Consider the following 26,578-nt stretch of genomic DNA (forward strand, 5'->3'; position numbering starts at 1 on the left):
TTTTATACTTCTAAATCGTAATCCATTATGTCTTTCCCTTTGAAATTGCATTTTCTGAAATCATGCCGTTGGTCCTTCGCTGAGTAGTCAACAGAATCTGATATAGGGGACATATGTTTAAAGTACATGGGGATAAGTTTAGAACAGTTATGCGAGGCAAGTATTTTACACAGAAAGTAAATATTGGGAACGCGCTGCCTGGGGAGGTGGTGGGAGCAGGTACGTTAGCAGCATTTAAGGGGCATCTAGAGCAATACATGAATAGGGTGGGAATTGTTGCTCGTTTTACTGGAGTGTGATTAACACGCCTCCATTTAAAGGCCGTGTGCTTAACACTGCTATGGCTCTGTATATGTAATTATGCTCGGAGTCGCCAGGTGCCGTATTGAGACACCGTCACAAGTATATCAAGGTCAGGTTCAAAGTAATAAATCTGTACACCGATTAGTAAGTCCAAACGATTGATATTTATTATAACAAATATAATAAATACACATGCATACGCTAAAGAGACTAACTTACTTCTAATACTAAACAACTAAAATACTTATCTAGACAGGAACAGGCAAGGTCAGGGGACAAGGCCTTCGTCCCGATCTTGGTCTGCAACTCTCAGATTCTTAAAGTTGTCAGGATCTAGCAAGGTCTGGATCACGTAGCGATCGTTGTATTGGCACTTACAGTTCGATGGCTGATGGCTCAACGGCTGGTGATGGAACTGGAGTCAGGATGCGATGTAGCAGCAAAGCAGAGCAGAGCCGGAGCAACAAAACAGCAGAGCCGGAGCAACAACAGATCGAACCATGTGCGGGGTCTATTCTTATAGATCCTAGAAGTCTGTGCCCCCTTGGGGCGGTTCTTTTACCTGCCATGTATCGATTGGGCCTTTCCCAATCGATATCTTCCAAACCCCCCAATCTGAGGGTCGTTCCTCGATGGGTGGGACGGTCCCTATGGTTCTTTGTGTTGGTTACTGTGGCGCCATTCTGTCTGGGCGTCTACGCAAAAGTGTCCATTGATACTTAAATGTTTCTATTGTGCGGGGTCTGGATCTGGATCACCTCATTACTATGCAGATCTGTTCCCATTTGCACCTTTGGTTGAAACTCTGCACCTGGCCAAAAACTGGTTTCTGTACGTGCAGAATGCAAATTAGTCTTCTGCAAACTGCTTGTCCTTGCTAAGACTGTTTTTCCCTGCAGCCTTAGCAGTTCTCCATTTTGTAGCCCAGTGTCCATCTTAGATGGCTACAGAATGGAAGGATACGAACTGCGTAAGTGCATACAGTTTTAGTTTAGGCAGGTTCCATGGTCGGTGCAGGCTTGGAGGGCCGAAGAGCCTATTCCTGTGCTGTTTTTGTTTTGAATATTGACTGTGTTTTCTCCCCACACCCCTAAACCCATCAATTTACATGTTATATGTATGTTATGGATGTTTTTATAGATGGGGTTGAGTTAGGCATATTGTGGGAGAGGGTATTCCTCTGATTTTGGATTGTATGTGTGCACCCGCCACGTTGGTACCAAATTGACTTTGAGCAGCATCAAATTGTACTGCATCCTGTACGACCAGCTCCAGGGTCCCAGGTTCCATTTCCGCCTTGGGTCACTATCTGTCTGCACGTTCTCCCCGTTTCTGCGTGGGTTTCCGCCGGGAGCTCCGGCTTCCTCCCACAGTCCAAAGATGTGCAGATTAGGTGGATTGCTAGGCGACAGGTAGAGGGATTCCCTTTGCTGCCCTCGAAGGAGGCGATGGACAGAGTGCTTTCGGGGGTGTGGGTAGGAGAGGGGAAGGTGTCTGACATCTATAAGGTAATGCAGGAGGTGGAGGAGTCGTCAGTGGAGGAGCTGAAGGCTAAATGGGAGGAGGAACTCGGGGAGCAGATAGAGGACGGGACTTGGGCGGATGCCTTGGAGAGAGTCAACTCTTCCTCCTCATGTGCGAGGCTTAGTCTCATCCAATTTAAGGTGCTGCACCGGGCCCACATGTCCGGGACTAGGATGAGTAGGTTCTTTGGGGGTGAGGACAGGTGCACCAGATGTTCGGGGAGTCCAGCGAACCACGCCCATATGTTCTGGGCATGCCCAGCACTGGAAGAATTCTGGAAGGGGGTGGCGGGGACGGTGTCGAGGGTGGTTGGATCCAGGGTCAAACCAGGGTGGGGACTCGCGATTTTTGGAGTTGCGGTAGAGCCGGGAGTCGTTATCCGCCTCACCCTTGTAACAGGAGGGCTACTGCCTGGCTTCATCTTCCAACTTCTGTCCAGTGAGAAGTCTTACAACACCAGGTTAAAATCCAACAGGTTTGTTTCAAACACTAGGGGCGCGATTCTCCCAAACAGGGAGAAATCGTAAGGCTGGCGTCAAATCCGGGAGGGTTTGACGCCAGCCTCCCCCTCCCCGACCGGGAACCGATTCTTGTCCCCGGTCGGGGCTAGTATGCCGCGGCCGTGAACTCCGGCATCGCGGTCTTAACGAAATTCGTTAAGCCCGCTTGCCAGAGTTTGCGCCGGCTGACGTGTCACATGACGTCAGCCGCGCATGCGCGGATTGGAAGACTCCAACCCGCGCATGCGCGGATGACGTCATCGCGCATTTGCGCGAAACCCGCGCATGCGCGGGCCGGGATGCCCCTCAGCCGCCCCGCGAAGTGATACAGCGGGGCGGCGAAAGGACAAAGAGTGCGCGGGAATCGGACCCGCTGCCCGCGATCGGTGCCAACCGATCGCGGGCCCATGGCACCCTTGGCACGGCCGTGGTACTACCGTGCCAATCGGTGCCATGGTTGGCAAGATCGGGACTTTACGGCCGTTTTTACGAACGGCCAGACCAGGTGTGTTTGCCGTTCGGAAAAACGGCCGTAAAGGGCTTGGAACTCGGCCCATCAGCCAGCTGAGAATCGCTGCTGGCCGTAAAAAAAACGGCGGCAGCGATTCGTATCGGGAGTCGGGCGTGGTGGGGGGGGGAGGAGAATAGCGGGAGGGCGTCGGACTAGCGTGGCCGTAAAAATTTACGAACCCCGCTATTCTCCGCACCGTCGTGAGTGCGGAGAATTGCGCCCTAGCTTTCGGAGCACTGCTCCTTCCTCAGGTGAATTCATCTGAGGAAGGAGCAGTGCTCCGAAAGCTAGTGTTTGAAACAAACCTGTTGGACTTTAACGTGGTGCCGTAAGACTTCTTACTGTGCCCACCCCAGTCCAACGCCGGCATCTCTACATCATAACTTCTGTCCAAGCACTGCCTTTCTGCTAGCGATGTGGGTTATCATAGCACTCGCTCTCTCTCAATAAAATACTTCGAGAATTTCTGGAATAAATGTTGATATTGTGTTGAAGTCTTAAATAAATCTCCCAGAAAGTGTCTCCATGTACGACAAATCCTCCAGTAATGAGTGAACAGTGAAAGCTAGGCATGCCAAAGTTCCACGCTGCCTTTTTTTAATGAGCACTGGCAGGTGATTTAATTGTCAATCAACCCCTTAAAGCTGCCGTTCCAAGCACATACTTCAGCTGCTTTTTCGAGATGCTGTCTTGCAGCAAAAGTGGGCTAAACCAGCACTGCAGCTCAAGTTCCCATCTTTGGAGCACAGTAAGAAGTCTTACAACACCAGGTTAAAGTCCAACAGGTTTATTTGGAATGACTAGCTTTCGGAGCGCAGCTCCTTCATCAAGTGAGTGGTACACATCATGGTCATTTTGGAGGTTCTGTAAGCACCTAAAGGCAGCCAAGGAAAATCACCTCATTGTATTTTAATTGCACCAAATTTTCTTGAGCAGAAACGTTCTAATAGAGAAAGAAACGGCAACCTTAGTCCAATGAACATCAATAAGTGGTAGATTTTGCATTATAGTCCTGAACATTATTGAATTTTATGCAGTATTGAACTGTTAGCAAAGTTGGGAAGTATACATTACAAATATACAGATTACTGTGAAAAACACCCAACTGGAAGGACAAGTATTTTGCTTTGAATTCAGACTTTATATCCTGCGTGAAGGCAAGCATCCAGCAGAGGGCAGTAGAGCGGAGCTGCTGACTGGCTGTTGCAGGGAAAATTTGCATCAGTGCATTGCGGTCACTGCATCCAGAACGTGTACCTGAGCAAGACACCCTCCGTGTTCAAGTGAAGGCAAGCATCCAGCAGAGGACAGTAGAGTGGATTTGCTGATTGGCTGTTGCAGGGAAAATTTGCATCAGTGCATTGCGGTCACTGTATCTTGAAGGTGGTTTGTGGAGGAGCTGTTGTCCAGTGACAGTTAAACCCCAAACACTTCTTCAGTGTTTCCATCCCTACCTCCTCCTCTAACCAAAAAAAAACAATCACTGTAAGGATCCCAGCCGAGCAAAGATAAAGAGGGAGACTCGAGGGCAGGTAGAAGTAGAAAGAAGTTGAACCGTGATGTCACAGCCTGCAGGTAAATGATTGGCTGGTGAATGGTAAGTAGTTTTTCTTTTCCCTGAGGTGTTCTTGTGTGGGGCGTAGTGGTTGCTGAGTGAGTGCTTGCTGAGAAGGGGAGTAAATGTTTTTAAAACTTACTGTTGGGAGTTTCCAGCTGAATCCGGTCGGAGTGAGGACAGTGACTGCTGGGTAAGTAGTAAAGATTTAAATTGTTGGCGCAGGCCCATAACAGCTGATTGCTGTTCTTGTGTGGGGTGCAGTAGTTGTTGGTTAAGTGTTTTATTTTTACCTGTATTTAAGTTGGGCAGTTCCTAAACCCCAGACACGACACTCCCCCACCCTTCCACCTCCTTTAACCTAAGGGGTAGAGTGAATAACAGGTAAGCTCTTTCTTTCTTTTTCTTTTTTTATCTTTAGGGGATTGCAGGGAAGGCAGTGCAATGCTCCTCCTGCAGAATGTTGGAGGTGAGGGACGCCGTCAGTGTCCCTGGGAAGTGCACCCATCTCCAGCTCCTCAGAAACCTCGTTCGGGAACTGGAGCTGGATGAACTTCGGATCATTCGGGAGGCAGAGGTGGTCATAGATAGTAGCTTCAGGGATGCAGTTACTCCGAAGAATCAAGATAGATGGGTAACGGTGAGAGGGGCTTGGAGGAAGGATCCTCTGTGGTCGTCCCCTCAGTAACAAGTGTACAGTTTTGGATACTGTTGAGGGGGACGACCTACCAGGGGTAAGCCACGGTGAACGGATCTGTAGCACTGAGTCCGTCCCTGTGGCTCAGAAGGGAAGGAGGGAGAGCAGGAGAGCAATAGTTATTGGGGACTCGATAGTTAGAGGGTCAGATAGACGGTTCTGTGGCAGCGAAAGAGACTCGCGGATGGTATGTTGCCTCCCGGGTGCCAGGGTCCATGACGCCTCGGACCGTATTTGCAGAATCCTTAAGGGGGAGGGGGATCAGTCACAAGTCGTAGTATACATCGGTACCAACGACATAGGTAAGAGAAGGAACGGGGATTTAAAACAGGAATTTAGGGAGCTAGGGTGGAAGCTGAGAGCCAGGACAAACCATGTTGTCACCTCTGGTTTGTTGCCGGTGCCACGTGCTAGTGAGGTGAGGAACAGGGAGAGAGTGCAGATAAACACGTGGCTGCAGGGATGTTGTAGGAGGGAAGGTTTCAGGTACGTGGATAATTGGAACACATTCTGGGGAAGGTGGGACCTGTACAGACAGGACGGTTTTCACCTGAACCAGAGGGGCACCAATATCCTGAGAGGGAAATTTGCTACGGCTCTTCGGGAGGGGGGGTTAAACTAGTTTGTCAGGGGGCTGGGAAAACGAGCTGTAGTCCAGAAGCCAATGTTGAGAGTAGTGAGGTACTGAGGAGGGTATCAAGGTCGCAGGAGTGTACCGGCAGACAGAAAAGTGGGTTGAAGTGTGTATACTTCAGTGCAAGGAGCATCCGGAATAAGGTAGGTTAACTTGGAGCGTGGATTGGTACTTGGAACTACGATGTTGTGGCCATTATGGAGACATGGTTAGAAAAGGGACAGGAATGGTTATTGGAAGTTCCGGGGTATAGATGTTTCAGTAAGAGTAGGGAAAGTGATAAAAGAAGTGGAGGAGTAGCAATGTTAATCAAGGATAGTTTAACGGCTGCAGAAAACAGTTCGAAGGGGATCTGCCTCCTGAGGTAATATGGGCCGAAGTTAGAAATAAGAAAGGAGCGGTCACATTGTTTGGAGTTTTCTATAGGCCCCCAAATTTAGTAATAGACATGTGGAGGAAGAAATTGCAAAACAGAATATGGATAGGTGTGGAGGTCTCAGGGTAGTTGTCATGGGTGACTTTAACTTTCCAAATATTGATTGGAACCTCTGTAGGTCGTACAGTTTGGACGGGCAGTTTTTGTACAGTGTGTGCAGGAGGGTTTCCTGACACAATATGTGGATAAGCCGACAAGAGTGGGGACCGCATTGGATTTGGTACTGGGTAATAAACCGGGCCAAGTGTTAGATTTGTTTGTGGGCAAGCACTTTGGAGATAGTGACCACAATTCGGTGTCTTTCACTATTGCAAAGGAGGGGGATAGGGCCATTCGGCAGAGCAAGGTTTATAATTGAGGGGGGGGTAATTATGATGCAATTAGGCAAGAATTAGGGAGCATAAGATGTGAACAGAAACTGTCAGGGAAAGGCACAAATGAAAAGTGGAGCTTGTTCAAGGAACAAATACTTTAGTCCTTGATAGGTATGTCCCTGTCAGGCAGGGAGGAAATGGTCGTGTGAGGGAACCATGGTTCACAAAAGAGGTTGAATGTCTTGTCCAGAAGAAAAAGGAAGAGTATGTAAGGATGAGAAAACAAGGTTTAGTTGGGTCGCTTGAGGGTTACAAGGCAGCAAGGAATGAGCTTAAAAAAAGGGCTTAGGAGAGCTAGGAGGGGGCATGAGAAGTCCTTGGCGGGTCGGATCAAGGAAAACCCCAAGGCTTTTTACTCTTTTATGTGAGAAATAAAAGAATGACCAGGGTGAGGGCAGGGCCGGTCAAGGACAGTAGTGGGAACTTGTGCATGGAGTCAGAAGAAATAGGAGAGGTGTTGATTGAATACTTTTCTTCAGTGTTGACCAAGGAGAGGGGCCATGTTTTTGAGGGTGAGTGTGTGATACATGCGGGTAGGCTGGAGGAGGTAGATGTTCTGAGGAAGGATGTATTAGCAATTTTGAAAAACCTGACGGTCGACAAGTCCACTGGGCCAGATGGGATATATCCAAGGATTCTTTGGAAGGCAAGGGATGAGATTGCAGAGCCTTTGGCTTTGATCTTTGGATCCTCACTGTCCACGGGCAAAGTGGCAGAGGACTGGTGAGTGGCGAATTTTGTTCCTCCATTCAAGAAAGGGAATAAGAATGACTCTGGTAATTATAGGCCAGTTAGTCTTACTTCGGTGGTCGGTAAGTTAATGAAAAAGACCCTGAAGGATAGGATTTATGACCATTTGGAAAGATGCAGCTTAATCCGGGATAGTCAACATGGATTTGTGAAGGGTAAGTCTTGCCTCACAAATTTGATTGAATTCTTTGAGGATGTAACTAAGTGTGTAGATGAAGGTAGAGCAGTTAATGTCGTATACATGGATTTCAGTAAGGCATTTGATAAGGTTCCCCATGGTCGGCTCGTGAAGAAAGTAAGAAGGTGTGGGATAGAGGGAAATTTGGCCAATTGGATAAGTAACTGGCTATCACATAGAAGACAGAGGGTGATAGTGGATGGAAAATTTTCAGACTGGAGACCAGTTACCAGCGGTGTACCACAGGGATCAGTGCTGGGTCCTCTGCTATTTGTTATTTTTAGCAATTACTGGGGCTGGGTTAGTTCACTGGGCTAAATCGCTGGCTTTTAAAGCAGACCAAGCAGGCCAGCAGCACGGTTCGATTCCCGTACCAGCCTCCCCGGACAGGCGCTGGAATGTGGCGACTAGGGGCTTTTCACAGTAACTTCATTGGAGCCTACTCGTGACAATAAGCGATTTTCATTTCATTTCATTTCATTTCATTACTTGGAGTAGGGGGCTGAAGGGTGGATCAGTAAATTTGCTGATCACACCAAGATTGGTGGAGTAGTGGATAAGGTGGAGGGCTGTTGCAAGCTGCAAAGAGACATTGGTAGGATGCAGAGCTGGGCCGAAAAATGGCAGATGGAGTTTAACCCTGATAAGTGCGAGGTGATTCATTTTGGTCGGACAAATTTGAATGCAGATTACAGGATCAACGGCAGGGTTCTGAGGAATGTGGAGGAACAGAGAGATCTTGGGATTCATGTCCACAGATCTCTGAAGGTTACCACTCAAGTGGATAGAGCCGTGAAGAAGGCTTATAGTGTGTTAGCGATTATTAATAGGGGGCTTGGGTTTAAGAGCCGTGGGTTATGCTGCATGACCCTGGTGAGACCACATTTGGAGTATTGTGTGCAGTTCTGGTCACCTCATTATAGGAAGGATGTGGAAGCATTGAAAAGGATGCAAAGGAGATTTACCAGGATGCTGCCTGGTTTGCAGGATAGGTCTTATGAGGAAAGGTTGAGGGAGCTAGGGCTTTTCTCTTGGGAGCGGAGGAGGATGAGAGGCGACTTAATAGAGGTTTATAAGATAATGAGGGGAATAGATAGAGTGGACGTTCAGAGACTATTTCCTCGGGTGGATGTAGCTGTTACAAGGGGGCATAACTATAAGTTTCAGGGTGGGAGATATAGGAGGGATGTCCGAGGTAGGTTCTTTACTCAGAGAGTGTTTAGGGTGTGGAATGGACTGCCTGCTGTGATAGTGGAGTCGGACGCTTTAGGAACTTTCAAGCGGTTATTGGATTAGCACATGGAGCACACCAGAATGACAGGGAGTGGGATAGCCTGATCCTGTTTTCGGACAATGCTCGGCACAGCATCAAGGGCCAAAGGGCCTGTTCTGTGCTGTACTGTTCTATGTTCAACTGATTTGATTTGATAAAGCCAAATGGGTATTAGCTGATTGTAATCAATTTGGTGATAGTGTAGATATGATTTTAAGGCATCCAGCTATTTGAATCAGTTCAAAGAACAAAGAAAATTACAGCACAGGAACAGGCCCTTCGGCCCTCCCCGCTTGCGCCGATCCAGATCCTTTATCTAAACCTGTTGCCTATTTTCCAAGGATCTACTTCCCTCTGTTCCCCGCCTGTTCATATATCTGTCTAGATGCATCTTAAATGATGTTATCGTGCCCGCCTCTACCACCTCCGCTGGCAAAGTGTTCCAGGCACCCACCACCCTCTGCGTAAAAAAACTTTCCGCACACATCTCCCTTAAACTTTCCCCCTCTCACCTTGAAATCGTGACCCCTTGTAACTGACACCCCCACTCTTGGAAAAAGCCTGTTGCTATCCATGCCTCTCATAATTTTGTAGACCTCAATCAGGTACCCCCTCAACCTCCATCTTTCCAACGAAAACAATCCTAATCTAATCAACCTTTCTTCATAGCTAGCACCCTCCATACCAGGTAACATCCTGGTGAACCTCCTCTGCACCCTCTCTAAAGCATCCACATCCTTCTGGTAATGTGGCGACCAGAACTGCATGCAGTTTTCCAAATGTGGCCTAACCAAAGTCCTATACAACTGTAACATGACCTGCCGACTCTTGTACTCAATACCCCGTCCGATGAAGGCAAGCATGCTGTATTCCTTCTTGACCACTCTATCAACCTGCCGTGCCACCTTCAGGGTACAATGGACCTGAACTCCCAGATTTCTCTGTACATCAATTTTCCCAGGACTCTTCCTTTGACCATATAGTCCACTCTTGAATTAGTATTTTGCTGCTGGGCCAGAAGGTACATAAGATTGGGGTGAAATTTAGTAGGGATGTCTTTTTTCTGCCTTTTGAAAAAATACATTTGTGCAAATGGTGGTATCCGCATGGCCTCATGTTTTGAACGACAGGGCCAGACTGCAGCTAGATTAAAATACTTCAAAGGAACAAAAATGTAAACATTAAATGACTAGCAACTGAGATGGGTTATTTATTTACTTTATTACAAAGTATAGAAAATTCACTTGGATATGGCTCAAGTACTACATTGTCAATTGGACCAGCAGCATGAAACACGTGGGCCGTGGGCAAACTTCGCCTGCAGACACGTTTAACCCAGTCCATGTAACTTTGCAAGTTGTGTATTAGGAAGGGAGACTTGCTGAGTTTTGGAATAAATGGGTTTCTGATTGGTTCACTTAGAATCTATGAAAAGGCATTACTGGGAAGCATCCTCGGGGCACATGAGGTTTAAAAGTCTTATAGAATACATGTGAATTTTAATCCTAGGCTATGGGCTATGTTTCCCCTCAAAATAAATTGTTGTTTACAGCCAGTTTTTTTTTCAATGCAAGGGTACCTTTAACAAAATGTTTTTTTTTGCTCTGGAGAACACAGGAGAGGGCCTGCAAGGTGCCTCCTAGGCTATTGCACAACCGTATACACATGCAGCTTACATAAATGTTAGTTCAAGGTTACAATTTTGCCATTTTTGGCTGAGAAAGGAAGTAAACCTGCATTAGCTTTCTAGAATGGATAAAGAAGCAGATGAGTCTTCAGTAGCGTTATAACTGCCTCATTACGTCCAACTTGGTGACGGTGGTGGTAGCACCCAACATTGAGCTGGTTAGTTAGGCAGTCAAGTTGTTTCTGAACTTGACCTTGGCTGCTGTTGCTTTTAGATGGTTCCTGAAAGGTCCGTGTCTTATCTAAGGTCACTCCAAGGTGCAATGAAGTTGTGGTGTTGTTTTAACTTGCAGCATTCACTTCGATGTTACGCTCTTTATTAGCTTTTGCCTTGTAAAGATGGGATAAGCTGGATATTGTTTTTGCAGGCTTGGCTTGAGTCGCCATGTGTTGCAATATTTTTCCACACTTTGACAAGTCCTCATTTTGAGTAGTGACGTGAAAGAAGTACAATTTGTTTTGAAAATGGTACTCTGATGGTGTATGGAACACTCAAGTCAAACACTGATGGAAAGCAGACACAATCATAGTATCCAGCAGAGGTTTTGCAGCCTTCAGGTTACTCCATGGTGTAACTAGATGCAGTGTTAGGCTGTAGCAGTAGATTCCTGAAATAAAAACAGAAAATGCTGGAAATACTGAGTCAGGCAGCATCTGTGGAGAGAGAAAGCGAGTTGGTGTTTCATCAGAACCTGGTGATCTCATTGAAACATATAACAATCTGAAGGAGCTCTATAGGGTAGATTCTGAGAGATTGTTTCCACTGGCTGGGGAATTTAAAACATGGTAACAGTCCCGAGGTATGGGGCTGATTATTTAAAACTGAGATGAGGCAAAATTACTTCACTCAAAAGATTGCGAATTTTTGTAATTCTGTAGCCCAAAGGGTTGTAGATGTTCCATCATCGAATACATTTAAGATTGGGATAAGCAGATTTTTGGTTTCAGGGAATCTTGGGATGCAGAGAGCTGGCAGGAAACTTCTTCTGAAGTGGCGTTAACTATGTTTTTCTCTCCACAGATGTTGGCAGACCTGCTGATTATTTCCAGAACTTTCTGTTTTTATTTCACATTTTCAGCATCTACAGCATTTTGCTTTAAAATGTATTCATTGTTTTATGTTTCAATGTTTTAACTTGAAGTTTAATGCTTACATGGTGATCTGTGATAATTGAATGATAAATCCTAATTATTTTAATCCATAGGTGCACTCATTCAGCCTAGAGTCCAGTTCCAGAGAAGGTCTCTCAACTTGCCAAAGAACTCAACCTATAGAAATCTGATAGCTTTTCTTACAGTAGCTGTCACCCCTTGGGAAGTAGACAATTTCCCGTATTTACAAGGAATTGATGTAAATCGAACAGGTAAGGCACAGAGGTTTGGCAGTGCAATCTCTTATTTAGAGTTAAACTGCAGTAGGATCTCTTAATATTGATCTCTTTTTAAATTTATCTCACCCACTTCATGAGTGGTACTGAAATAACTGGCAATTATTTTGTTGCTCTATACTGCTGTTATAACTTTAGTTAAGATGATCATACATTTACAAGTTTCTTCGGAAAGATTCAAACCACCTTCATTTTGGTGTTCACACAAACAAAAGTAATATGAAAGCAATTAAGATGCGCAAAGTGAAACTTGCTTCATTATCATTGGGCAAGGTGCGGTGGTGGTGGGAAGGAGAAGGGGTAGAGTGGGGTAGGATGGAGGAGGAATCTTGTAAGGGGTCTAGTTTGAGGGCTATGGTGACGACAGCATTGCCAATGGCCCGAGTAGGTATTCAGGGAGCCCAGTGGTGCAGTCCACGGTGAAGATATGGAATCAGCCGAGGAGGCATTTTAGGATGAAAGGGATGTCGGTGCTAACGCCGCTGTGCGAGAATCATGGGTTTGAGGGGGGGGGGGGGGAATGGATAGTGTATACAGGAGGGCGGAGGGAAGTGGGGCTGGTCAAGGTGAGGGATTTGTATTTGGAAGAGGTGTTCGCCAGTCTGGAGGAGCTAAGGAAAAGGGTAGAGCTGCCAAGAGGTAGTGGGTTCAGGTTTTGGACTTTGCACAAAAAGTCTGGAAGGGGATTGCCGGGATACACCCTGCTGGAGCAACTGCTGTTTCCGGATAGGGAAGGGGAGGGAAGAATTGGGGATATATATAAGTGGCTGGGGGAGTAGGGAGGCGGGCAGGTGGTGAAGATCAAGGAGAAATGGGAGGCGGAGTTCGAATGGAGATCAATTGGGTAATATGGAGTGAGGCACTGCGAAGGGTAAATGGGACCTCTTGTGCAAGGATGAGCCTGATACAGTTCAAGGTGATGCACAGGGTGCATATGAATCGGGCGAGAATGAGTGGGTTCTTTCAGGGGGTAATAGATGAGTGTGAGAGGTGTGGGCAGGGGCCAGCGAATCATGCGCACATGTTTTGGGGTTGTGAAAAATTGGGAAGTTTCTGGGCGGCAGTGTTCACGGTCTTAGCCAGGATAGTGGAGGAGGGAGTGGACCCAGAACCTTTGGTGGCGATATTTGTAGTCTCGGAGAAGCCGGAGCTCATGGAGAGGAGGAAGGCCGATGTCTTGGCCTTCGCCTCTCTGATTGCACGGCGGCAAATTTTGCTGGAGTGGCGGTCGGCATCGCCACCGGGGATAGCGGCTTGGTTGTGTGACCTGTACGACTTCCTGCAGTTAGAGAAGATAAAGTATGAGTTAAGGGGCTCAGTAGGGGAGGTCGCAGAAAGAAAAAGGTGGGGGATGTTTGTCACCTCGTTTGGGAGCTGTTCGTCGCGTGGGGGGGCAGGCGGTGATGGGGAGGTGGAGCGTAAAAAAGGTGGAAAATCTGTACAAACTGTATAGTTGATTGTTGGGAAGAATGTTTCCCGGAGTGTTTATTTACTGTAACCTACTTTGGTACATGTTTGAATAAAATGCATTAAAAAAAAAAGATGTGCAAAGTGATATAGGGTGTGATTATTCGGCCACGCCCTCTGCAGGAATCTGCATGGATGGGACGGGGACACGCTGGGCAATTCATGCCACGCCGCCTTGGCACCCGCACGCGATCATCCCACCCCCCCCCCCCAAAATGGCGTGTCGCGTTTTGCGACAGGCCGCTCGGAAAATCGGCACTCCGGTTGAGCGCCGATTCTCCGGCCTGGACGGGCTGAGCGGCCTGCCTAATCCAACCGGTTCACGCCGGCACCTACCACACCTGGTCACTGCCGGCGTGAACAGCGCGCGACCATTGCGTGTGGGGCCTGTGGGGGGGCGAAGGGAGGATCGAGCACCAGGGAGGTGCTCAGGAGGGGTCTGGCCCGCGATCGGTGCCCACCGATTGTCGGGCAGGCATCTCTGAAAGACGCACTCTTTTCCCTCCGCCGCCCCGCAAGATCAATCCTCCATGTCTTGCGGGGCAGCGGAGGGGAGGACGGCAACCGTGCATGCATGGGTTGGCGCCAGCCAACCTGCGCTTGCGCGGGTGATGTCATTTAGGCACCGCCGGCCGCGTCATTCAGGCGGCGCCGCTTTGACGCAGGCGTCACGGCCCAGCGCGCGAGATTGACGCGCCGCCGCTCCTAGCCCCCTGGGGGTGGGAGAATAGGGGGCGAGGAGCGGCCTCCGACGCCGGAGTGAAACACTCCGGTTTTCACTCTGGCGTCGGCACTTCGTCTCCCTTTGGGAAAATCCTGCCCCCAATCTCCGGGTGGCGGAAAAATCCCGCCCATAATCCCTGACAGTCGATGGGAATTTAAATAAATTTAGAGTACCCAATTCTTTTTCCAATTAAGGGGCAATTTAGTGTGGCCAATCCACCTATCCTGCACATCTTTGGGTTGTGGGGGTGAAACCCATGAAGACACTGGGAGAACGTGCAAACTCCATACAGACAGTGACCCTGGGCCGGGATTCAAACCCGGGTCCTCAGCGCCGTAGGCAGCAATGCTAACCACTGTGCCACCATGCTGCCCTCAGAATGCAATGATGACTGCCCTTTGTTGTACAAAACCATATCCCACTCTTTCCCATTATGGTTTGTAATATCAGCCGTGAAGATTTCGAGCAGTGGTATTCATTAGAAAAATAGTGATGGCCAATTGGGGTATTGAAAATTTTAATTGGGCTGCAAGTAGAATTTCAAAGAAATACGAGTGCCGGGTGGATGGAGTAGTTGTCACATGGGGAACCCAAAAATAAAAACCCTGTTGTGTTTGCTTCCCGGCTCCCAGGGGTTCCCTTGTTGTCAGAAACTCAGTCCCTGATCAAAGAACCTTGCATTAGAAAGGTAGGGAGGGAGTGGACCTGCTGAGAACTAACTCCTGTCCTTTCTTTGACTCCATCTCCCTTCCCATGACTCATCCTTCCATCTCTTAGTAACTGGTAATCTGATCCATCACAGATCCTGGACCTCTGATGGGTGAATTGCTGACAGCTGCTATGACTCTCCCAGTGGAACTGATGGAAATGAGCAGCTAGCCCCCTTTGATTGGTTGCCAGCTCTCGGAGGGTGGGATTTCCATCTCTTTGATCCTTGACCCCAGCAAAGACCTGCCACTAGCCCTTTGAATGCCTGGCTAGCACCTAATATGGAAGACCTTTCCAAAGAAGGCATTCCAGGCGGTGGGCAATACAACCTCACCTGGGTAAATTTTTCTCTCTTGTCTTGCATGCCGCAGGAATAACGAGTGCCCTGATGCCACTGATTTCGAGATAATCCCAAAGATTAATAAAAAAAATACTTATTGGCTAAGCATCTAAATCAATATATCACAGAATTTAGGCTCATTGACAGGATGCATGCTCTGCTAAATAGGATGAAATATATGCTATACAGGCCTAAATATAATTCTATCCTTGTCCTAGCAAAATTGTCAATATTGTGAAAATGTGCAACAGTGAGACTTACATTTCTCTGCACCACATAGTTCAATAACAATGCATGTCGCGTGCATGATATTGTGGACTACGTTAGTTCAGCAAAATCATGACTTTTCATTTAGAAATTAAGTTAGATTACAAAGCAAGTTAGCATTGTTACACTGAATTTGTGATTGATGTAAGTTCCACCTTGAAGCACTTTGAGAGTGCACGTTCTTGTCTGGTTGCTACGGCATTCATTTGGCTGCAGCCAGTCTTGTGACCGTTTAAGTCACTAATGCAATCGAGCAGAGACCACCAATGACATTCGCAAACACAAGTGAAAGGACAAGTGTTCAAGGCTATTCAATTCAAAAAGCAACATTTCCGTTCTTTTTGTGCTGGAGTTAGGAGAAGCTCTTTGGTCCTGTGAACAAAAACTGTGCAGGGGCACCTCGCAAAGCATTACCGTGTTTTTGTTAGTTAGCTGGAATATCGACGTCAGTGTCCATTTTTTTTATTCCCTCTGAATGATTCTTAGCAGGCAGATCTTTTGAAGCCAACAAACTTGAAACTAATTATTTAAACTGTCCATTAATTTCCTTACAGCATTTGTCTTCTCAAACTCTAAACTAATTGGGACTTCTCGAGAACCACATACAAGTCATTGTGACTATGTTATGAATTCTGGTAGATAGGGTGAGAAGCAAAATAGTTTATTACAATAAAAATTGATGCATGGCTAATATCCAGTCGACCATGTAAGAATATGTATTCCTAAATCAGAAAACGCTAAGTTTAAAAACAAAAATCCCTGGACGTCAATTCTCTGGGGTATTTTAAGTAATGGTTTGGTGCACAATAAGCACTTGAAAAATCCTCCGCTTACTCAGTGGATTTTGGAGCATTTAAAATCTGCCAAAAATAAAACAAATATCCCAAGATCATCTAGAGTTGCTCCTTCTTGCAAGACTGCACCCCTTTATTTTTGAAGATGTGATTTTTAAACTTTGACCTGACTGGACGTTCTGCAATTTAAACTGAGACAAAGCAAACTGTTTAAGATTACCACGCCACATTCCAAGGGGGAAGGTTGGAAACCAACAAATCGCCCTCCGCGAAGTGTGAAGTAAGAGAGATTTCCAAAATCCAAACACCCATCCAAACCCTTAACTGGTTAAGGTAGAGACATTGAAAATGCAAAGTATTGGATATTGAAACCATGGCTGTCTCATATACCCGTACCAGCCTCCCCGGACAGGCGCCGGAATGTGGCGACTAGGGGCTTTTCACAGTAACTTCGTTGAAGTCTACTCGTGACAATAAGCGATTTTCATTTCATTTTTTTCAAATACACCAAAACCTCTTGGAAATGCACAATAGGAGAAGTATTTCAAGGCAATATGCCAGTCAGTAGAATGAGATTGCAAGTGAAACAGATGGTGTCAAGTAATCCTTCAACAAATGACACAGGCTGAGGGATGCTCTCTCTCCCTCCCCTCTGTTGGTAATTGTCGCTCAGTTAAGAGATGGAAGAAGAGAAGCCATGTATGTTAAACTTTATATATACTTTATAATGCAATAAATCTAGTTTGTAGTAAAGTCACATTATTTTGTTGGTTAATTAAACAGTAAGAAACTTCAAGCAGTTCCACTAAAAAGTTATCCATGAGAATTGAGTGATTTGCACACACACTCTTATTCATAACAGCTTTTAACTTGAGATTGGACCGGAGATGCAATTAAGAATGTAAAGAGCTGGGACAGACAGATCTGTGCAGAATCTCTTCTTTTTATTGCTGTATGATACTATGTATTTGCCAGGACCAGTTTACCAATTACGTTACCAATATTGAAACTTGCATTAGATAATCTTTAAAACCTCTTCAAAATAAAAATGAGCATACTTTCTGAACCTTACTCATAATTTAAAATTTCTGATACCAAAATCATCTTCCGTACTAAACTTTATCCTCTCGCAGGTAATAATATTTATAGCATGTTTAAATAAGAACTACGCAGAATACTTTTGTTGAGGTATAGGCAACAGCAGCCGCATGTATTTATATAGCGCCTTTAACATAATTAAGCATCTCAAGATACTTCATAGGAGGGTTATAAAACAATATTTGACACCATATTTGGGAAGTTGGCTAAACAGCTGGTTTGTGCTGCAAAAATAAAGGGGTGCAGTAGCATGGGTTCAATTCCCATACCGGCAGAGGTTATTCATAAAGGCCCACCTTCTTAACGTTGCCCCTCGCCTGAGGTATGGTGATCCTCAAGTTACCACCGGTCATCTCTCACTCTCAAAGGGGAAAGCAGCCTCTGGTCATTAGGGATGATGGCGACTTTACCTTATCTGAGGCAATATTAGGAGTGATGGTATAAAGTTGGTGAAAGAGGTAGACGTTAAGGAGCATCTTAAAGGTGGGGGGGGGGGGGCAAGGAGGCACTGCAAGCTTCAGGGAGGATATCCTCAAGCTTAGGGTCTACAAACCGAAGGTGCGGCCACCCAATGGTGGAGTAATTAAAATCAGTTCCATTGAAGAGTGCAGATATCCCAAAGTGTTGAGGGGGCTAAGGAATATTACAGTGATAAGAAGGGAGGAGGGATTTGAAAATAACATTGAAAAATGTTTTAAATCCATGTATAGGAGTGACTGGAAAGAGATTGGGAAATAATGTAAGTCAGCATTCAGTAGGGTAACGGGTGAAAGTTACGTCCAACAGAAAGAGTGCAATTTATTTTTTCCTTCCGTTAATCCAACCTAGTCTCTTATTGTCTTTTGCAATGCAGCTGAGCATAGCGACCCTCAAGAACAACTCTTCCTGATTAGCATTTCACACAAACACATGCCAATGTTCATTATCTAATGTAGTTGGTCTTAGTGTGGATGAGAGTAGCTGGGGATCTGAGATTGTAAGTTTTGAGCTAGTCTTCTACAATGAAGTCTCACTCTGTTCTTAAGATGTTCTTTCACCTTCATAATCTGCCCTATCACTTCCATGCATAATTTATAACAAGGAAACTGCAAGTCATTTGCCAATTTTGCAAAAATAACATTCTTAAAATAAGTAATTCAAATTTAATTTGCAAATCAGCCTTTAACAGAAATGTTTAACCTGTTGTCCACTGTTTTTGAGTGCTACTTTCGTCTCTCAGCAGTATATTTCTTCAAATTTGAAGAGAGTACCAGTGGCACATTGGCATAGCAGTGTTGACATTGGCTATTATCCGCAATTTACTTTCCATGCTACTGATAAATATTAGCAGCTTGGGTTTAAGATTGTTTACTTGCTAACATTAAGCAAAAAATAAGCACGAGCATTTGATAAAGTTAGTAGGACTTTGCATTTCTTAAAGTAAGGTGAAATGAAATCAAGACTGCATCACCTCCTCCTTAGGAGGAGCTGAATTGTCTATCCTTCACGAGGTGTGGGCATGGCTGGCACGGCACTACCCGAATTACCATTGAACCATGTGGTGTAGGTGCACCCACAGTGCTGATAGGGAGGTTGTTCCAGGATTTTGATCCAGTGACCAGGAAGGGACGTTGATATCGTTCCAAGTCCAGTTGATGTGTGGCTTGGGTTGGAACTTGTTCCCATGCAATCATGCACCGTAATTTCTCATTACACAGGAATGATAACTCATCAAGCTGGAGAGGGAGAGAACTTGCATTTCAGCACATCTTTCACAACCTCAGGATGTCCCAAAGTGCTTGACAACCAAAGATGTACCTTTTGAAGTGTAGTCACTGTTGTAATGTAGGAAATAGTGCGGCTAATTTGCAAAACCAAAAGTCCCGCAGTAGCAATGAGCTAATGATGAGAGAATCTGTTTTAGTGATGGTTGAGAGATGGTGACTGGCAAGCATCATGTAAAATGTGCACCTTGTTCCTTTATTTGTGTTCACAGTTTTTGATATGTAAGAACAACAAGGACTACCAGCGGCTGTCCAAATGGAACTTGTGATCAAAGCCATGCCCACTACGATAGCCATCAATTTAAATGCAAATCCTAACACCATTACTATATCCTGAATTGCACAAAATTGAAATGTGACCTATTTCTTTCTGTTTAAAATAAGATGCATTAAATTGTGAAAATGTGCCGTTTTTAATAAGTTCACTGAGCTATTAATGCAATGCTTTCAAGCAGTGGGGAGGCAGTGGCACAATGGTGTTGTCACTGGATTAGTAAACCAGAGAGGAAGAGTAAAGCTGGGGATCCAGGTTCAAATCCTGCTGCTGCAGTTGGTGAAATTTGAATTCAATAAAAATCTGGAATTGAAAGTCCTAATGATGACCATGAAACTATTTATGATTGCAGTAAAAACCCATCTGGTTCACTAATGTCCTTTAGCGAAGGAAATCTGCTATCCTTGCCTATTCTGGCCTACATGTGACTCCAGACCCACAGCAATGTGGTTAACTCTTAACTGCCCCCTTAAGGGCAATTAGAACATAGAAAAATATAGCCCTTCAGCCACGATGTTGTGCTGAACTTTTATCCTAGATTAAGAACAAATTAATCTACACCCCATCATTCTACCGTAATCCATGTACCTATCCAATAGCCGCTTAAAGGTCCCCAATGTTTCCGACTCAACTACTTCCACAGGCAGTGCATTGTTAGGAGTTCAAAGATAGTTTTAATGGATATTTATTTGTATTGCTAAACATTACAAATAAAGTATAGTTTTAAGTGGGTTTAATTTAATGTTTCTGTGCCTGGAAAGGTAAAACCTGTAATTGGATTTATGTTGAAACATATGTGTTTGTACATGTGGGGGTTGGTTAATGTCCAGCTGTGTTTGTATTGTGTTTAGAGAGGGCTATGGCGTGAAGAGTAAATTGAAGTAGCAGTCATTGCTTTAGTAACTGGAAGCCCTTTCAAAGGTAGAAGAGCTTTGAAGTTTTAGCTGGATATATTGCAGTTGGAGACAGGACACCTGGAAGTGAAAATCTCGCAACACTGCCAGGAGACGCTTGCCAAGCCAAGGGAGTTGCAAAGATGCAGGTTTCGTAAGGAAAAAAGATGTAGTCCAGGTAACCAGGGAATTTGGATGGAAAGTGTGTCTCGGATGACTGAAGTTCAGAGAACACAGGCAAAGGTATTTCGTAAGAATTCAAGGAAGAGGAAGCAAAGTGTCCTCAGTTAAAGAGACAATTGCAGTAACCAGAGTTAATGTGGGAAAGCTGACTACAGAGGTAAATCAAAGGTTTGATGCCACTTTACCAGAGTCTGGAAATCGAGTGTTAAAGCATTTGTAAATGGTTTGTACAACAGTCAAGACAAAAAAATGCTAAAGGAGTCAGTGTAAAACCTGGACTGAATTCCCTGTTTAAAGTGGAGCAGAAGTTTTTGTTTAAAAGTGTCATTTGAAAAACCTGGACTGGACTTTGGAATGCAAACTGTTAAGGGAAAGCATTATTATGAGAGAAGATTTTAAAGTGTGTTTTTGGGAGTGGAGTTTGGAAACTCATAACATCATCAGAGGGATTCTGAGGAGAAATTCACAGATACTAACAGGTTCAGAGCAGAGTTGTGTATTTGACTGCTGTGCTTAAAAGGGACTTTGTGTTACTGAGACCATTGTAGCTTAAGATCTACTTTTTAATCTATGGTCGCGGGCCAGTGTCCCCCACCCCCGGGGGCCCGCTCACGCCGCCAATCCCGCCGCCACCAGAGGTGGTTGAAATCACGTCGGCGGGATTGGCCTGTCAGCGGCGGGACTTCGGCCCATCGCGGGCCGGAGAATCGCCACAGGGGGCATGCCAATCGGCGCGGCGTGATTCCCACTCCCGCCGATTGCCGGGTGGCGGAGAATTCCGGCCACGGCGGGGGCGGGATTTACACCGGCCCCGGGCGATTCTCCGACCCTGCGGGGGGTCGGAGAATTCCGCCCCTGGTCTTTTGAGCCAGGATTCCATTCCAAAATCTTCCCTTCTAGTTATAACGTTAACTGGGTTCGTAAAAACATCATGTGCATCTGGTTTACTTACTCAGACAACGTTTACTGCAGAGTGGAGCAGTTGTTGAGAAATGCAGCTGCTTAGAGGAGTCTATTTGTGTAATTGTGCATACTTTTATGTTGTGTGGTTTGTGAACCATACCTTCGCCTGGCAGATTTTTATGTTTAATTTAAAACCGAGACAGAGAAGATGGATAGTGACAGCTAGCACTTGTTATTCATATTCTGAGCATTGAAGATGACCTGCTTCCTTAAACCTCCAAACAGTTTACCTGACTAATAGCTGCACTCATTTTTTTTGTTTTTTTTCCCATTATATTATATGATGTGTTTAATCTTTTTATTACTGCTAATGCTATCTTTTCTTTTACAGGAAACAGCAGCAGGTTTGAACTGACCCCTGTCACAGCAGTGAGTGTTCATCTGTTGAATAGTGATGGAACTGAAATCCAGGTGAATGGTCCCATCTGTGTGACCATTCCCCTGCCAACCAAAAGCTCCTTGAAGCATAACGATCCTCTTCCAGCCTGGAAGTTTGATAAGAAAATTGGTAAGCAATCCAGAGTCAAATCTGAACAAGAGATCTTACTGTATGTCTGTTCTCCAAGTGCAGTGCCATGTATAATACGAAAGGTTAGATATTGGTTTTCCTTAACATTAAATCCTGTTTTTGGCCTTCCTGCAAGTTTGCCTATTGCCATCCTCGTATACAGTCTTCATTCTCTTAAACTCCTTGCCTCAGTTAATTGGGCCACTGCAGTTAATGCAGCAGTTTACCTGCAAGACTGTGAAGTGTTGTCCCTTACTCACTTGAGGTCATTACAAAAAATTAGCTGGTTGTAGGAACAGGAATGGCATTTAGTCCCTTGAGCCTGTTCCACTATTCCATTATCTGTGACCTGACCCCAAATACCTGCCTTTATCAATTTCCTTCAATATCTTTGAGTAATCAAAATCTATCAAACTCAAATTTACAGCTAACAATCAATCTAATATCAATTGACATATTTGGAAGAAAGTTCAAAATTTCTACCACCCTTTACCTGTAGACGCATTTCCCAATTTTATAGCAAAAAGGTCTGGCTTCAACCTTTAGACTATGCTCCCGACTCCTAGACTCTCCTTAATATCTATTCTTGTAATTTAACTCTTGGAATTTGGGTATCATTCTGATAAACCTATGCAGCACTCCCTGCAAGAACAATATATCTTTCCTAAAATGGGGTGCCCAGAACTCCTCGCAGTACTCCAGGTGTGCCTAACCAGGGTTTTCTAAAGCTGATGTTTTACTTGTACCTCTTTGTGTTCTAATCCCTTCTACTCTTCATGTTCCATTAGACTTTTTGATTATTTTTTGTAACTGTTTATGACATTTAAATGCTCTGTGCGCCTGAATTCCTCAGGCCTCTTTGGACCTTCACTGCTTCTAGCTTTACGCCATTTAGAAATTAGCTTGTCCTATCCATTTAAGGTCCAAAGTAGATGACCTCACATTTGCATATCTAGAAATCCATTTGCCACAGTTTTGCCCATTCTCTTAATCTATCAATATCTATCAATTGTATAGCAAGATGCCTCACCCAGGAGGTGAAATACCAACTACTACTCACTCCCCATCAAGCATATCTCATCGTGAGATATTTCCATGGTATTGCTGATAGTTACAAAGGATTGCATTCTCCGGACTGTCTCACTCGTTCTACTTTCTGAAGGGGACTACAAGAGGGCATATTAACGAAAGAAAAGGAAAAAGATGGAATTGAAAGTGCAGTTTATTTGAGGCATGTCCTATAATTATTTCTTATTGAAAAAATGCTTCTAGGTGTTCTCAGTAACTAAATTGTTTTGCACTTTTTTTTAATCTAAAGATTAAACAGCCTAAAATCTTACCTAACATTTGCTTGGAGATTTCCATTTCCCTATAATGTTTGGTTGTCCCATTATTTTCATTTGAGCCGTGTATATCATGAGCTAAAATGTCACGTTTCACATTTTAAATGGTGCCTCAGATGACTGACATGTTAGTAATTTGAAACCATCATTATGTGTGTTTACATGTATGGAAATAAACCGGAATGGACATAAATATGCAGTTGACCCTGAAGTAATTTTGCTTCAGTGCAAAAGGTAACAACATTTGGTTGTGCTAACGCTTGCGTTTGTATCTCATTTCCAAATTGTTCTACTTCACATTTTTACCAGACACATTAGACCTGTTGTACTTTGTTGCCTGGGTGTCAGTAAGATGGTACCTTATAATGAGGCCCCAATTAATTTTTGTTGAGCCCCCATAGAGAATACACAATGGGCTCTCAATGGGACCATATTTTCATCAGCTCTTTTCCTTTTAGTTATAGGAAGCTATCTATTGCCACGGTGTTTTTTACATCAGAAGTTTTTGTTGGTGTCCCAATCGTAGAATCCCTTGAGTGCAGAAGGAGGTCATTCAACCCATCAAGTCTGCCCTGATTCTCTGAAGGCGCACCCCAACCAGGCCCATGTCCCTGCCCTATCTCTGTAACCCCAACTAAACTTTTGGACACCGAAGGGGCACTTTCGTATGGCCAATCCACCTAACCCGCACATCTTTGGACTGTGGGAGGAAACTAGAGCACCTGGAGGAAACCCATGCAGACACTGGGAGAACGTACAAACTCCACACAGTCAGTCACCCGAGGTCAAAATTGAACCCAGGTCCCTGGTGCTGTGAGGCAGCAGTGCTAAACACTGGGCCATCATGCTAACCTGTCTAAGTATGGTAATTATTCTTGTATATTTTTATTCTTTCAGTAATTGCTACTCCAAGTACTTTTCTGTCTTTTCAGTCATCATAATTGCTCTGCTTTTTGATAAATATTTGTTTCTTGCTTGTTTCTGTTCTTGGTGCTTTTCCCTTTCTGCCCAGCTCTCTGTAGCTGACTCTAGTAGTCAGTATAAATTGCCAACTTTCCATTTGAAAATGTCAGGTGAAATGAGATTGATTGATTATGGCACTAAGTATGTGGTCGTGAAAAGCCTTTTGAATAATGTGAAGAACAGGAAATGTCAAGCAAAAGTGTTTTCAAGTACAACAATGGAAAATAGTGCATATTAAATTTCAAGCCAAGCCAAACAGCTTGCTTAGTAAAAGTTGCAATGGTAAAAAATAATGTGTTAATATGTGCAATTAGATTTCCACCGCTCTGTTGAGTTTAATTGCATCGTAACTGAAGGTGAAGAAACTATGGTCACACCAAGCATTTGTAAGGATTTGATTGTAGTAAGCATAAATTCAGATAGTACTTTTTTATTTCTTGCTAGCAGAGCTTATTTTGCCCACCTAAAGGGAAAATGAAGCCAGTTGATGCTGCATTGTATCCAAAGTTGCAGAATATTTTGGCTATAATAAGCATTTACTTGCCTCAAGTCCTAACATACAAATTGAAACAGAAATTGGATGATTGTTTTTCCAGTGCAGTAAGCTGTTCCTTTAACCTGACTTGTAACCTTGTTGGCTTTAGTTTCAAGATGTCACCTGATACATGTTGCGTATGTTACCTGTTCAGTTGCCTAATGGCTTAAAATTCAAAATCTAATGCGGTAGCCACTGCTGATTGCCCGTTGAGATTGCATTTTTGTTGTCACTCCATATTCGTCTGTCATAGGAATTTAGACAACATTAGTTGGTTCTTCTGCAAACTCCATTTTAAAAATTAGAAACCAGTTTATTTTTTTAACTGACTTTGTTCTAAAATCGCTCCCAACTCCAAAAGAAATGCAACGTGGCCTGAGAGGATGATTGGAAGGAATCATACATTATGACAGATATGGCCATTCAAAGAATGCCATGAAAAGGTGAGTAGGTAGGTAGCCACATTATGACAGATATGGCCATTCAAAGAATGCCATGAAAAGGTAAGTAGATAGGTAGCCTTTCTTTCTTTGTCACAAATCCTAGTAGCCTTGCCAGAATAATATAATTTAGAAGAAGTGAGGCCCTAAGAGGAATGTTTCAACCTCTGCCAAACCACATCTGTTAAAAACATTATCTTGGATACTGGCCACATTTAAAACTGTAATGCCTGCTAAACATGCAAGTATTATCCCAAGTAGCAGCTTTGCAGACACTGCTAATGGAGGCCTAACTGAGATAGGCATAAGAAATAGTCACAAAAAAAAATTAGAATATCCTTTAACTATTACTGGAAATGTTCCTCGAGAAACATTTGAGGGCAGCATGGTAGCACAAGTGGATAGCACTGTGGCTTCAGAGCGCCAGGGTCCCATGTTCGATTCCCCGCTGGGTCACTGTCTGTGCGGAGTCTGCACGTTCTCCCCGTGTCTGCGTGGGTTTCCTCCGGGTGCTCCGGTTTCCTCCCACAGTCCAAAGACGTGTCCCTTGGATGTGATGACGTATCCAAGGGTAGTTTTTTTTAAAATGGCAGCAGAGATTTTTTTTAAAAATTCGCTCATGGGATGTGGACGGCGCTGGCTGGGCCAACATTTATTGCCCATCCTGAGGGCATTTAAGAGTCAACCACATTGCTGTGGATCTGGAGTCACATGTAGGCCAGACTAGGTAAGGGCGACAGATTGCCTTCCCTAAAGGAAGGGGGGGGGGAGAGGGAGCAGTGGCAGATCTAGAGGGCACATACTAAAACCAGGGATGTCCCCCACTTAAGATGATGATTAGGAGAATTTTTTACTGAGGGTTGTTATTCTTTGGAACTCTCTTCCCAGAGAGCAGTGAAGGCAGGGCCATTGTCCTACTTTGCCTTGAATATATTCGGATTTCCATTACAATATGCAATTTAGTCATCAACTGTCCCTCCGTTTGAGGATGAAATCTACTTGATCACTAGTTATTGGCAGAAGTCTTCATGGAGCATGTGTATGCATAGCATATATATGTTTTGTTACACTCTCTCTGTAGACAAGCTGGTTTAGCTAAGTGGGCTAGACAGCTGGTTTGTAATGCAGAACAAAGCCAGCAGCGCGGGTTCAATTCCCATACCAGCTTACCCAAACAGGCACCAGAATGTGGCGACTAGGGGCTTTTCACAGTAACTTCATTATTATTATTATTAAAGATAACTTTTGAAAAGAGATTCAAACACCCAGCTCCTAGCTGAAAGAATAAAGATTTCACATTTTTAATCCTTTACTGAAGCAGTTGACTAAACACAATCTCTGTAGCCGACTTATATTTCAATCTCTCCTTTTATACTTGAAGACACCATGCACGCCACAGATTTGCAGTCCTTCCAGCAAAATGGACTTAATCCTTAATACCCAAAAGAAGTGGCTGTCAAGATAGATGCATGAGTTTTAATTTTCTAAATTTATCTTGATTCTGGA

At 44.6% G+C, this 26,578-nt stretch overlaps 1 protein-coding gene across 1 annotated transcript in view; it reads left to right on the forward strand.

Moving 5' to 3' along the window:
- Positions 1-26,578, forward strand: part of fam171a1 (family with sequence similarity 171 member A1) — a 209,516-nt gene that overhangs the window by 132,378 nt on the left and 50,560 nt on the right. Inside the window, exons 4-5 of the mRNA XM_038797952.1 lie at positions 11,627-11,785; positions 21,615-21,791. Coding sequence (XP_038653880.1) covers positions 11,627-11,785; positions 21,615-21,791 — 336 coding nt within the window. The remainder of the gene's footprint in view (positions 1-11,626; positions 11,786-21,614; positions 21,792-26,578) is intronic.

The sequence above is a fragment of the Scyliorhinus canicula genome, chromosome 5, assembly GCF_902713615.1.
Source record: "Scyliorhinus canicula chromosome 5, sScyCan1.1, whole genome shotgun sequence".
NCBI lineage: Eukaryota > Metazoa > Chordata > Chondrichthyes > Carcharhiniformes > Scyliorhinidae > Scyliorhinus > Scyliorhinus canicula.